The sequence below is a fragment of the Lissotriton vulgaris genome, unplaced genomic scaffold, assembly GCF_964263255.1.
Source record: "Lissotriton vulgaris unplaced genomic scaffold, aLisVul1.2 SCAFFOLD_2358, whole genome shotgun sequence".
NCBI classification, from domain to species: Eukaryota; Metazoa; Chordata; class Amphibia; order Caudata; family Salamandridae; genus Lissotriton; species Lissotriton vulgaris.
Genome location: NW_028252088.1, coordinates 282,143 through 296,942, shown reverse-complemented (window position 1 = coordinate 296,942; position 14,800 = coordinate 282,143). Strand labels below are relative to the sequence as shown.

Genomic DNA, 14,800 nt, shown 5'->3' with positions numbered 1-14,800 from the left:
GCTCAACGGCCTTTTTTGGGTCTGCACTTTTTGGCTCGACGGCCTTCTTCGGGTCGACGCCCTTGGGCTGTACGGCATTCTTCAGTTCGACACCCTTCGGGTCGACGACCTTTTTCTTTGGGGTAACGTTACTTGGACCTGGGGTGTCTGAAGGCTTGGTCTTTATTTTCGAAGCTGAGCCGTACGGTGGGGCTGCCGAATGATGTTTCGGATTTTGGCTAAGGCCTTTAGGCGATGCCTTGATAGGAGCCTTCGGTAACGGGCTAATTGGTGTCGGGGGCAATGTACTCACGGTTTGCCCCGGTGGGATTTCGTCATCGGAGTCCGAGTGGTCCTCCATGGTGACTGTTGGACTTGGCCCTTCTGGCAGGTTCACCCCTGAACTTTTTGCCTAGTGATTTCTGGTCTTTGCGCACTTTGACACTGTGGCGCAGTGTAAAGTGCATGCTCTCCCTGAGTGCGTGTGTGAGATTGGCCTGCTCTCCCATAGGAATGCATGGGGAATGTCTGTGTCCCTGGTAGTTCCTGATGCGTGAGGCGTGCATGGTCAAGTTTGGTATGTGCGAACACGGGAGAGTGAATGCTTCGCAACGATGTATGTGACATGGTTGTGTCTTGTGCGGAAGTGCTACTTCTAGACATGACTGTGTATGTGCTGTGAAGGTGTTGGCGTGTGATTGGCTGGAGCTGGCTGGGATGCCAGGCTCCAGGAAGTCTGTGTGGGTCTGCCCCGGTGGTGAATGGAGAGATTAGCATGCTGATGTGAGGGAGGGGCTGCGCCTGTGTCCTGAATGAGGCTGGGTTTCCCCCACACAATGCTGGCTCCGCCCCCTGTGGTGCGACTGATGACCCTAGCCTGCCTGATGAATGAAAGGGGAGGTTGAGCCATCAACAGTGCTCACAGACCAGCTGCGACTGGTTCTGCCCCCACCCTGCACCTACAGACAAAAGAAAAAGGTGTATAAAAGAGGGGCTGTGACCCCATGAAAATGTTCTTGTTTGCTGCTTGAATCTGCCAGGGGCGTGCTGCTGCTTGGGCCCAGGGGAAGGCTTGCCTCCCCTGGGCTCTGCCCAGCCCCTGGACCCCTGGAAGAACTGTTGCTGGACTTTAATAGGGCTTATGGTGCCTGGGGGCGCTGTGTTTGCTGTCCAGCACTTTATCTTTTCCGCTAAGCGCTGAGAGCGCTTTGTTTGGACCCTTGGCGCCGGAGAGCGCTGTGCTTTTGGCCCGTAGCGCTCCATGGCGCTTTATGTTACTGATAGCGCTCCGAGCGCTTTATTCTTGGAAGCCGGTGCCCACCCGGCGTTGCCCTGCTGGAGTGCCACCTCGTGCCAGTGGTTTAAAGGGAAAGCCGGTGCCCACCCGGCATTTGCTACGGTCTACCGCCGGGCCGCCGCTCTGCCTTTGACGACCCGGAAGTGCTTTGGCCGGCCGGCCAATGGCAGCGCGGCCGGCCGGAAGTCCCGCCTGCCGCCACCGGCAGGAGAAGGAAGTCGAGTGATGGCCGCCCGGGACTCCCGTGAGCCGGGGAGAGCCCCGGGCCCGCCTGGAAGCAGCCGCCGGATGTCGAGGGGCTCCCAGGACCAGGAGGGAGCCCCAGTGGACGAGGGAGAGCCCCGCACCGAGCAACGAGCCCCGCAGAAGAGGCAGCCCCGCCTCCGCCTTGCAGAGGAGCCGGGAGAGCAGAGCAAAGTCCCCGAAGTACACGCCCGGTGAGTAACGCGGGCTGGGGGAAGCTCTGGTGATGCTGAGAGGCCCGGGGGGGCCTCACCTGCTTCTGAGTCCCTCGAGCGGGACTCCCACGTTTAGGGCAATTGTTGTTTCTAGCCTCCCGAGAGAGGCTCTGGGCATTTCTTGGTTCCAGAGTCCCCCGAGGAGGGACTCCAACGCACCGGACAGTTGCTTCTCTTGAGTCCCCAGGAGGGGGACTCCAACATGCCCGCATTTGTGCCCCAGCCTAAGAGAGGCTTGAGGCACTCCCAGTGTTCCGGGTCCCCCGTGAGGGACCCCTACAGCCCAGTGAGGCTGCACCTGTGTTTCACGAGCCCAGAGAGGCTCAAGGGGGCATTTTGATTTCGTGAGTGCCCACATTGTGTTTGGGAGCCCAGAGAGGCTCAGGGGCCATTTATTTACTCAGAGCCCAGTGAGGCTACCACATCGTGTCCCCACCATTCTCACCAGTTGCCCAGCACTTTGTGGGCAACTGCCACGTTTAGGCTGGTGTACATTTGGCTTATTACAGCCTGCCCTGACTCTGAGACACAGGGCGTCCTAGCCCCAACAAGGCCAGTTGGCCTAGGGACAGTCACAGTTGGTGACTAATGTGGATTTTGCTATTGCTACGTTTAGGTTCTGGCGCAAGTGGCGCAACCTGGACTTTGTGAGTTCTGCGCTAAAGGTGATTTATGCGCTAACTGAGGTTTAGATGCTGTTATGATCTATGTCCTATTGCTTTTGGGTGCTAGGAAATGTACAATGTGTAGTATGTTTTGCGCACCCTGTGTTCTGCACCTCTGAATGTGTTGTTGATGCATCATGTGCCTTGTTCCTTACACCGCTGAACGTATGTTGATGCGTCATGTGTCCCCAGGTCTATACCCCTAAATGTATGTTGATATTTAGTTGGTTGTTCTTGCTAGTGCAGGTGGTGCTAGTAAGGTCCTGGTTCCCTGCGTGACCTGTTCCTAGGGTGGTTAGGATTGCGTAGGTGGTACTTACCTGATTACCAGTAGTTACTTGTATTGAGCTACAGTGATTTTCTGTTATATTCTAAGTGCTATTCCAAGGGCGTGGTACTGAGCTCGCCCCCTGACCAGAGTCCCAGGACCAGTGGACTCTATTGTGCCTGCCCTGACAAATTGCTGGGACTTGTCTGATCTCTCTTGGGCCCCTGGGGCCTCGCTAAAATGTGCCTCGCTCATTCCCCTTGGCAGCTCGTGCACGGCAGCCCGTCCAAGCCTCGAGCCGCGCCGCTCTACACTGAGCCGCGCCGCTTCGCTGGGTCGCCTGAATCCTGCCTTCCCCTCCTCTTCTGAGCCGCACACATTGGTCGCCCCAGAGAAACGCTTGTACCTTGCCGGTGGCCCGCTCAAGCCTCGAGCCGCACCACTCTCCCCTGAGTCGTGCCGCTTCGCTGGGCCGCCCGCTCAAGTTTACTAAGAAGGTCACTCGCATTATCCTTGCAACCAGGTCGGGAGGTACTGTCCGTTAGGCTCTATGTTTAAGTTCTAGGCCTACAAGTATTGTATTCTATGTTCTAAAAGTGCTGATTCCTGACAGTGGTCCAGGTGGCCCTGTCTTGTAAATATCCCTTGTAAATTCTGCCCGTGCCTCTGGCACAATGTAAAGTGTGTTTATCTAATGTATGTTTATTGGAATACAAAGGCTATTTTTAGATATAACCTTGTGTGGAGTTTCCTTTGTGGTGGGCCTTGGGTGTTGTTGCTGGGGTGCGTGCGCAAATACTTAACTCATATCGCCTCCAAGTTTAGCCTTGCTGCTCGCGCCACGTTACCTAGAGGGCGAGTAGGGGTTATCTTGGCGTGTAACTCCCTTGCTCTGACCTTAGGAATGGTGATCCCTGACTGACCTCGACGCGAGTCTTGGCCAGCCAGGGTCCCGTTTCTAACATTGGACGCAGCGGTGAGGATAAGGATTTGTGTTTGCGATGTACCACAGTGGCAACTGGCCGCACTACAAAGCTCTGCATTTTAGATAAATCACATTTTGGGGATTATTGTATGGTGCTTTTGCTAAAAATGTCATTTCTGTGGAAATGTGTTTCTTGTGCACTTTAAGTTAGGTGTCCCTAGCTCGGGAGGGTAGATCATCCCCCTAAGTGCAGTGTGTTTTCTGGATTCACCAGAAGGGTGGGATCCAGTGGTGGCAGCATAAGTGTGTTCAGTGCATGTGTCCCCCGTCCCTGCCCTGGAGTGATGGTACCTGTGTCACGTGTGGTCAGGTTGAGAAATCAGGGGTGGTAGAAACTGCCTTACCAGTCTGGGGAGGGGTGTGTGTGGACGAATGGTGTGTTGCACTGAACGCTTGTGTACTCTTGTTTTGCTCAGATACCTAAAGTTCCGTGTGTTAAACTTTCCCAAGAACGTCTGCAGACAGTGGAGCCTGCTTCTGATTTTCTGTGGTGTTTTTAGAGACAGATGTTTGGAGTTGGTAATGTTCTGGGGGGAGAGAGGCATAGGGGATGGAGTGATTCCAAAAGGAGTGGCTGAGGTGTCTTCCAGCCCAGTGTGGTGGAAGAGGTTGTGTAGCCCAGCTAGGTCTCGGTGTAGGGGCTCACGTCCTGTCTCAAGAGGAGAAGGAGTGGGTGGGACTGCATGTCTCCAGGTGCCCGAAACCCAGTGTCAGGGCCTAGAATGTTTCTGAAGGGAACGTCAGGTCGGGGGCCTAGGCTGTACCAATAGGTCATTTGAGGAAGATCTCCCAGAGTATTTGAAGAAGGTAGAACATCAGTGAACATGATTTCATGGGTGGGCCTGAAGCTCATGGGAGTTTCCCCTGCCCCTGTGTCATTGTGTTAATTGTTGGGGAGTGACCCTAAGGAAAGGTTCTGGTCTTCCAGCCCAGTGTGGTGGAAGTGGCTCGGAGGAGCACAAGCCTGGTCTTCGTAGTCTGGGTGTTTTTTTTCTTAGGAACACCAGGTGAGGGAGCCTAGCATGTCCGTATGGAGCGTCCTTGTAGGGAGATCTCCCAGTGTGGAGAGAACGTGGAGCGCCTGTAAGCAGGGCTCTAGTAGTTCTGTTATCTGGCAGTACCGCTCCAGTTGGGAGGGTGCAGAAGTCCAGATGGAGGGGTGCGAGGGGGATAGATTCCCCAGTGGAGTAACCAGTGGGTCAGGGGCCAACCAGAAGGGTTGTGTCGCCAGGGAGTGACCAGGGTGATGCCACTTCTGTCCTGAGTGTCAGGAAGACTTGTACACGACACATTAGTTATGTGTCACCCTCAAGGAAGTCCTGGTGCGCCAGGCATCTGACCAAAGGGGTACGTCCCTCGGTTGGGGAGCCAGTAGCCGGTGTTTCCGGATCTGGACGTAAGGGCAACTGTATGTAGTGTCCTGAAGGAACTCCTGCCTGAAGAGAAGGAACCGGGTAAGCTGCATGGGGGATTGACCTGCAGTGGTTGCCTTGCTGCTGAAGGAGGAGTGAATTCGAATCCCAGGTGGTAGACCAGTTAGGGGAGCTGTGACTCTGTCATGACCAGCCTGGTGTCCTGTAGGCACCGCACTGAGCCGCGTCTGCCTTCGGCCGCGCAGCCTATGCCGCTTGCCGTCCCCGTCTCGACGCGGTCCGTGAGCCGCCGCCTGCGCCGCACCTGGCAACCCGCAAAGTGCAACGCCTCACTACACCGATCTTGTGCTGGTCTGACCGTGGTCACTGCTGCTGAGGGAGTAAAGGTCCCGAACTGGTGGTAGAGTTGTGTTCTGGAGGGTGCTTCAGAAGTAGAGGTAGGGTGGGGCATTCTTGCCCGTGACCTCTGGTCAGCCTGAGGGTGCGGACCCTAGGTTGAAGAATCAGTGGTAGTTTGGAACTACACTGAGAAAGGGAGTGGAGAATGGCTATGTAGGCCCGGGGTTACCACCCCCCACTCTGTGGATTGGTAGGGACCAGTGGTATCTGGGTGGCCTAGGGCCTGGTCCTAGCCGTGGACAACTAAGGAGTACCAGTGGGGTAGCCTAGTTGGGCCTGTTTTTTTATTTGTATGTGCTTGTCTTATGGATAGGCGTGGCGTAGAACAGGAGGGTGTCCCTGCAGTGCGGGCCCGCGTCCGTGTTCTATCGCCCCAAGCAGGGAAGTCCATCACGGTGGTGATTGTTCTCCCCTGCGTTTTGGCTGGAAGGGGGTTGTGTTGGACTTGGCCCTTCTGGCAGGTTCACCCCTGAACTTTTTGCCTAGTGATTTCTGGTCTTTGCGCACTTTGACACTGTGGCGCAGTGTAAAGTGCATGCTCTCCCTGAGTGCGTGTGTGAGATTGGCCTGCTCTCCCATAGGAATGCATGGGGAATGTCTGTGTCCCTGGTAGTTCCTGATGCGTGAGGCGTGCATGGTCAAGTTTGGTATGTGCGAACACGGGAGAGTGAATGCTTCGCAACGATGTATGTGACATGGTTGTGTCTTGTGCGGAAGTGCTACTTCTAGACATGACTGTGTATGTGCTGTGAAGGTGTTGGCGTGTGATTGGCTGGAGCTGGCTGGGATGCCAGGCTCCAGGAAGTCTGTGTGGGTCTGCCCCGGTGGTGAATGGAGAGATTAGCATGCTGATGTGAGGGAGGGGCTGCGCCTGTGTCCTGAATGAGGCTGGGTTTCCCCCACACAATGCTGGCTCCGCCCCCTGTGGTGCGACTGATGACCCTAGCCTGCCTGATGAATGAAAGGGGAGGTTGAGCCATCAACAGTGCTCACAGACCAGCTGCGACTGGTTCTGCCCCCACCCTGCACCTACAGACAAAAGAAAAAGGTGTATAAAAGAGGGGCTGTGACCCCATGAAAATGTTCTTGTTTGCTGCTTGAATCTGCCAGGGGCGTGCTGCTGCTTGGGCCCAGGGGAAGGCTTGCCTCCCCTGGGCTCTGCCCAGCCCCTGGACCCCTGGAAGAACTGTTGCTGGACTTTAATAGGGCTTATGGTGCCTGGGGGCGCTGTGTTTGCTGTCCAGCACTTTATCTTTTCCGCTAAGCGCTGAGAGCGCTTTGTTTGGACCCTTGGCGCCGGAGAGCGCTGTGCTTTTGGCCCGTAGCGCTCCATGGCGCTTTATGTTACTGATAGCGCTCCGAGCGCTTTATTCTTGGAAGCCGGTGCCCACCCGGCGTTGCCCTGCTGGAGTGCCACCTCGTGCCAGTGGTTTAAAGGGAAAGCCGGTGCCCACCCGGCATTTGCTACGGTCTACCGCCGGGCCGCCGCTCTGCCTTTGACGACCCGGAAGTGCTTTGGCCGGCCGGCCAATGGCAGCGCGGCCGGCCGGAAGTCCCGCCTGCCGCCACCGGCAGGAGAAGGAAGTCGAGTGATGGCCGCCCGGGACTCCCGTGAGCCGGGGAGAGCCCCGGGCCCGCCTGGAAGCAGCCGCCGGATGTCGAGGGGCTCCCAGGACCAGGAGGGAGCCCCAGTGGACGAGGGAGAGCCCCGCACCGAGCAACGAGCCCCGCAGAAGAGGCAGCCCCGCCTCCGCCTTGCAGAGGAGCCGGGAGAGCAGAGCAAAGTCCCCGAAGTACACGCCCGGTGAGTAACGCGGGCTGGGGGAAGCTCTGGTGATGCTGAGAGGCCCGGGGGGGCCTCACCTGCTTCTGAGTCCCTCGAGCGGGACTCCCACGTTTAGGGCAATTGTTGTTTCTAGCCTCCCGAGAGAGGCTCTGGGCATTTCTTGGTTCCAGAGTCCCCCGAGGAGGGACTCCAACGCACCGGACAGTTGCTTCTCTTGAGTCCCCAGGAGGGGGACTCCAACATGCCCGCATTTGTGCCCCAGCCTAAGAGAGGCTTGAGGCACTCCCAGTGTTCCGGGTCCCCCGTGAGGGACCCCTACAGCCCAGTGAGGCTGCACCTGTGTTTCACGAGCCCAGAGAGGCTCAAGGGGGCATTTTGATTTCGTGAGTGCCCACATTGTGTTTGGGAGCCCAGAGAGGCTCAGGGGCCATTTATTTACTCAGAGCCCAGTGAGGCTACCACATCGTGTCCCCACCATTCTCACCAGTTGCCCAGCACTTTGTGGGCAACTGCCACGTTTAGGCTGGTGTACATTTGGCTTATTACAGCCTGCCCTGACTCTGAGACACAGGGCGTCCTAGCCCCAACAAGGCCAGTTGGCCTAGGGACAGTCACAGTTGGTGACTAATGTGGATTTTGCTATTGCTACGTTTAGGTTCTGGCGCAAGTGGCGCAACCTGGACTTTGTGAGTTCTGCGCTAAAGGTGATTTATGCGCTAACTGAGGTTTAGATGCTGTTATGATCTATGTCCTATTGCTTTTGGGTGCTAGGAAATGTACAATGTGTAGTATGTTTTGCGCACCCTGTGTTCTGCACCTCTGAATGTGTTGTTGATGCATCATGTGCCTTGTTCCTTACACCGCTGAACGTATGTTGATGCGTCATGTGTCCCCAGGTCTATACCCCTAAATGTATGTTGATATTTAGTTGGTTGTTCTTGCTAGTGCAGGTGGTGCTAGTAAGGTCCTGGTTCCCTGCGTGACCTGTTCCTAGGGTGGTTAGGATTGCGTAGGTGGTACTTACCTGATTACCAGTAGTTACTTGTATTGAGCTACAGTGATTTTCTGTTATATTCTAAGTGCTATTCCAAGGGCGTGGTACTGAGCTCGCCCCCTGACCAGAGTCCCAGGACCAGTGGACTCTATTGTGCCTGCCCTGACAAATTGCTGGGACTTGTCTGATCTCTCTTGGGCCCCTGGGGCCTCGCTAAAATGTGCCTCGCTCATTCCCCTTGGCAGCTCGTGCACGGCAGCCCGTCCAAGCCTCGAGCCGCGCCGCTCTACACTGAGCCGCGCCGCTTCGCTGGGTCGCCTGCATCCTGCCTTCCCCTCCTCTTCTGAGCCGCACACATTGGTCGCCCCAGAGAAACGCTTGTACCTTGCCGGTGGCCCGCTCAAGCCTCGAGCCGCACCACTCTCCCCTGAGTCGTGCCGCTTCGCTGGGCCGCCCGCTCAAGTTTACTAAGAAGGTCACTCGCATTATCCTTGCAACCAGGTCGGGAGGTACTGTCCGTTAGGCTCTATGTTTAAGTTCTAGGCCTACAAGTATTGTATTCTATGTTCTAAAAGTGCTGATTCCTGACAGTGGTCCAGGTGGCCCTGTCTTGTAAATATCCCTTGTAAATTCTGCCCGTGCCTCTGGCACAATGTAAAGTGTGTTTATCTAATGTATGTTTATTGGAATACAAAGGCTATTTTTAGATATAACCTTGTGTGGAGTTTCCTTTGTGGTGGGCCTTGGGTGTTGTTGCTGGGGTGCGTGCGCAAATACTTAACTCATATCGCCTCCAAGTTTAGCCTTGCTGCTCGCGCCGCGTTACCTAGAGGGCGAGTAGGGGTTATCTTGGCGTGTAACTCCCTTGCTCTGACCTTAGGAATGGTGATCCCTGACTGACCTCGACGCGAGTCTTGGCCAGCCAGGATCCCGTTTCTAACAGTGACGATCTCTAGATCCGAATCTTCTCCTTCTGGAAGTTCCTGTTCATCCTCGAAGATGTTGTCTGGTTCCGGTGCCTGTCGGTGCATCTCTTGTCTAGCGGCCCGTTGAATCCGGATCGTTTTCTTTGAACGGAATTGGGCGCAGGCTGGGCAGGTTTCTTCCTTGTGGTCTGGTGATAGGCACTTTTTGCATACTGTGTGTCTGTCAGTATGCGGGAACTTGGAGTGGCATTGTGGGCACCTTTTGAACGGGCTCCTTTCCATCGACAGCAGGCCCACGTGGCGTCGAAAAGGCCCAGCGGCCCGCGTTGACGACCGAGTCGAGATGGAAGGCTTGATCGAGTCAAGAAGTACTGAGCAAGAACAATACCGTCGAAGTCGAAGGCCTTTTGGGCTCTAGAAAAGTTTTGTATCGATTCCGGAGTTGGAGTATAGGAATAACATCCGAACCCAATGGCGGAAAAAAACAATCTGAGGATGGAGAAGATGCCCATGCGCACTGTAGTCCAGGGGAGGAGTCACCTATCTCGTGATACTTCGAAGACTCTTCCAGGACAACAAGGTGCAATTATCCGGACCCAACACTAGGCGGCGACCTATGCACAGATATGAATTCAGCAGCCCACATGCCTCGAACCTGCTGCTTTTGTTACTGGGGGCCTGTATTGCAGCATCACTGCAAAACCGGCCCCCACAACTCCAAAACCGGCCCCCACCCTTCCAGCCTCCCAAACAAACGCTCAATGTCCACTACAGCCAGTCCGGCCCTGCTGTCTATATGTCCAAACCCAGACTATCAATCCTGTATGAAATAAACAACCATAAGCCAAGATGTGTGGTCCAAAGCCAATAAAATGAAGGAGATCAAATAGATAGTTCCATGATACATTTGGTAAAATTAAAAGCGTTTTCTAAGTCGATCAACAGTAGCGTTAAAGGATTCTTGAGAGTGTGCCCCGCGACTATAGCGTTACAGCACACCTTCTGGTATGCCTAGTGGCCCGATGAGGTGTAAAACCGCACTGATCAGGATGTATTAAGTTAGCCATTACGCATCTGAGTCGTGTCGCTGATACCGTGGCCAAGACTTTCTATTCAGAGTTAATTAAAGAGATTGGGCGGTAAGATTTGCAGACATTTGTTGGTCAATGTGGTTTGGGTAAGGAAACTATCTGAGATTTGCACCTCTCTGAAGGAAAGGCGCCCTCTGCCCTTACCACATCAAACCTACCAAGGAGCAGATGAGCTAGCGGTGTACTGAGGTTATTTATAAAATTCCATAGGGAAGCTGTTCTGCCCCTGGGTCTTCCGGGAGGCCAGTTGCTGTATGGCCTCTGTTATCTCATTCGTGGTTAATAGGGTTTTATATTGGAGTTTGTCTTCTGCTGAAGCTGTGGGTATGAAATAGTGGTTCAAGTAGTCTGTCAGATTTGTGTTGTTGGCGATGGTGGTGTGTGATATAGGGTAGTATAATACTGGGCAAAGGTGTCTGCTGTGACATGGGCAAATTTGTGAGGGACTTCCTTGCCTCGCAGTACTTGAGTAGTATGGCTGGTCTCGCATGAAGTCGCCAGCCAGTGAGTTAGTTTCCTCGCTTTGTCTTCTTGGTCATAAAATCAGCTCTGTGCAGCGAGTCTGTGTTGACTCCATTACGTCTGTGATGTAGGTGCATTTGAGTTAGATTATGAAGGTTGGATTTGTGTCAAGACCTACATTGGTGATCTGCTGCCTCCAGTGATTCCTCTAGGTCTGTCAGTATACGAAAGAGTTCAGTTTTTTGATGGGTCAAAGCGATTACCATGTGTTCACAATTGACCGCTTTAAATGCCTCCCAGAGGGTCATGGCGGAGTCCTCTGAGCCTGTGTTAGTATCAAAGCAGTGTGCTGTTTGTTCAATAACCAGTATAAACATATGTGGTTCAGTCTGAACAATATCTAACAACAATTAAATCATTATAAGGAGTGGATCAATCTTTTCTCCACCTGCTTTGTACTCATTACATATAATGACGACCACTAGGCTCTGTTATGTGTCATACAATTCATTATAACGGTATCAATTATTTACATATCATACAGAGAGTTTTAAAGAATTCATTTAAAAAAGCAGGATGTGCAGGTGTGAGAGCAATAAAGTGGTACCTATAACCTTTGTTTTTTTCAGTGTAAATCCAACTCCCCGCCGTGCACATGTATGCATAGTAGGGTGTGGGGAGGGACTGGCCTCTGCTTTCAGACCCCTCTCTCAGATGACAGGGTGGCGTATTAGTGTGTGCTCTTCAGATAACAAGTGTGCATAGTAGGGGGTAGGGAGGGACTGGCGTCTCTGTTAAGACCTCTCTCTGTAATGACGGCTGTGAGTAACAGGGTGTGGGTACCAGACTGGCCTCTCCTTTCAGAACTCTCTCTCTATAATGATGGATGTGTGTAGTACGGCGTGGGGAGGAACTGATCTTTCCATTCAGACCTCTCCGTCGGATGAAGGGTGTGCATAGTACGGTGTCGGGAGGGACTGTCCTTTCCTTTCAGACCCCTGTCTCGGATAAAAGGTGTGCATAGAAGGGTGTGTGAAGGGACTGGCCTCTCTACTGAGACCTCTTTCTGTTATGATGGGTGTGTGCGTAGTAGGGGTTTGGAAGTGCCTTAACTCTACTTACAGCTCTTCCCAATTCAAAGATTACCTACTCTTTTCTATTTTTCATGATCCCTCAAGAGTCTCACGAGATCTTAAATTTTTTTCCAAAATTAATTTACCTTCTATTCATCACAGTACTTATGTTTTACACACTTCCTCTCAATACCAAAGTCCGCAATATGCATTTCTACTATGTTATGTTAGGTGGATTTGTAGAGCGCCCTAGTCACTAATCAGGGGCTGGAGTGGAGTGTATTGAGAACTCACCTACTCCTTTTAACTATTTACAATCCTAAAAGAGTCTTGCAAGGTCGTATTTTTTTTATAGCAATATACATTTATTTTCTTCACAGTAGTTGTGCCCTAGAGACATGCTCTCCAAATCTAGGGGGACATGATGCCTTTCTTTTTGCCCATAATATAGCTTTTTTACTTCATTTCCACAACACCTGCAATTTTTCACAGTAAACAGTAATGGTGGCCATTTCATTTCCAACAGCCGTCCTCCTCTGTGAACTGCATTTTTGTGAGAAAATATGCACATGTACGTTTGTTCAGTTTAGAATCTGGTAAGCGTATGCAAGTTCAGTTTCCCTATAACCCATTGTTCCCCCATCCTACAAAACCTTTACTTATGTCCTTGTCAGGAGTAAATTTACAACGTGTCTCAGCGTTGGAAGAGATTAGAGAAGAGTTGGTAAAAACCCTTAAACATGAAAGTTTGTAGGTGTGTACAGACTACAAAGGATATTCCAACCCTGGAACTACCACTTCTTGCTACTTCCAGCTCAAGAATGATTTGCGGAAACCTTTGCTGGAATACAAACCCTTTTACAATATGAGTCCTGGCATAATGAGAGAGGCTATTTTTACAGCTCTTATTCAATGAGAATGCTGTCATAATTTGTCACCTTGCTTTATGACACCAAAGGGACAAGTGGGTATTTTTTACAGGACAAGTAGATTTACGCAGCACGATGAGAGAGACAAGGGCAAAACATACCCTCCGCGCCAGAAGATACACAGTTTGCACCATTTCCTGCTTGGTCTTCAGACGATGAGTCTCCAGCAGGGCAGCGCGGTACCTATCGAGCTCCTCGCGCTCCGCGGTGAAACTGCGCACGGTCCTGATGGAAGACACCACCTCTCCCGCCAGGTCATTGGATCGAGCAATGGAGTCCTGGACCCTCTTCACCAGGTCCTGTGGGCAGGAAGAGAACAAGCGTAATCAAAAGCCGGCATCCACCATGTGCTATACGTGTGCTGAGGAAACTGAGATCTAGGCGGTTATTTACGAACGTTTTGCTCAGACATCTGCTTCGTGCAAAGCAATGTATTGATTTACTTACCATAAGTGCAGCGCAAAATCGTGCAGTGCCGCACAACTCTTAGTAAACGTAGGCTACGCATATATGAGCTCAAGCGTTACCCTATAAACAATCTCACTGCTGAGTGCATGGCGCTGTTTGAGAGTCTCAGGGTGGAGATGGAGGAAAAGGTCCCTAAGTATGACTCAGATGGGGCCCTGAGGCTGATGAGGCGAGTCACTTACTGCAACAAACGTAGGGCCCTGAGAGTAGTTGTAGGAAGCGGTCTCTCCATATAGTGCTCCAAAATAAGGTACACAGTAAAGAGAATCCAGGAGACCTTTACTCATTTATAAGTGTTAAAGTAATAATTCCCAGTCCTTTTTTGTGGTAGTGTGGGCAAACAGTTTAGGCTCATCAGAGGGTACAGCTAAGCATTTATTGCAAAACACAGTCAGTAAACGAGACACACACTCAATATAAAAACCCGACAACAATTTATAAAAATAACACAGATTATAATATGAATATAGACACCAAGATCATCGTAAACGGGTAAGTACTTTGGAGATACTGATTTTTCATAACTAAAATGCACTGTACTGTATCTTGAAAGCGGTAATGTTGTACTACGGACAAAAACATATACTGCATAAGGTCACTTGGCAATGACTTATAGGACTGTTCTTCTGGACTTAAGGTAAATACGGGGCAAGGTCCAAGGCAGCACCAACAGATCACTTCGGTTGGCTCTGGGGTATCTGAGTGCAAAGGTGCTTTTCAGTATCAGGTGCCCCGTTTAACCCCTTTCTCACAGGGGTAAATCCCCCATGGTGGGGGGGGGGAGGGGCACGCGCAGCGCCGCGGTGCTCATGACGAGCCCAGCTCGCCATGAGGCACAATGGAGCTGTGCTCAGGACGAGCTGGGCTCGTCAAAAGCATCCAAAGGATTAAGTCAATAGGGAATGGTTCATAGCTGCCAAGGTTCCAGATTGGCATGTGTGACATTTCCATAATTTGGGTGCAATTATGAGTGACATTTCAAGGACTAGGAGTGACACTTTCTCACAAGCAAAGTCAAGCAATGAGGATGAGGGAAACCTATCATATATGTACTATAGCACATAAACGGGTAAGAGCTGTCAGGCAGACCGTCAATCACAGAGAGAGAATCAATGAGAGAAGCACTCCAGAGACAGGAAGTTCAGTTACCTGCATGTCTGTGGACTCATGCTGGGTGATAAAATATGATGTGCACTGTTTTAAATAGTTTCTTGTACATGTATTCACCAAGAATTACCTTTCAAATTATATTGCTAAACGATTCTAATGCAGGTACGATTTCCAGTGCTACATGATTGTAAATGCAAAAGCAGAAGAGCTAATGAAATATAACACAGACCTTGATTTTAACGAATTTAAGAAACAGTCACTGTACTTGGGACTTCTATCCAGGAAAAACACCAACCTTTCCCTCTCAAATCTCAAGGTTAGCACATCTCACTATCCACGTCACAATATCAAGAAAAAAATAATCTTACCATAGTCCAGGTATGCTTGTCAAATGCCTGCTCAAGAGTCCCCGGGACACGCAGCAGATTGGTTCCGGGCTCCTATAACTTGTTTAAACCATGGGCGTAGGAAGTGTGGGGGACGCGGGGGATATATCCCCCCCAGATTTTGGAGTGGGGGGGACACGGGGGACAAGGG

At 51.8% G+C, this 14,800-nt stretch overlaps 1 protein-coding gene across 1 annotated transcript in view; it reads right to left on the bottom strand.

Annotated features, from left to right (window-relative positions):
• The window catches only part of LOC147662679 (antigen peptide transporter 2-like), a 205,450-nt gene that overhangs the window by 60,962 nt on the left and 129,688 nt on the right, over positions 1–14,800 (bottom strand). Inside the window, exon 6 of the mRNA XM_086950986.1 lies at positions 12,787–12,984. Coding sequence (XP_086807112.1) covers positions 12,787–12,984 — 198 coding nt within the window. The remainder of the gene's footprint in view (positions 1–12,786; positions 12,985–14,800) is intronic.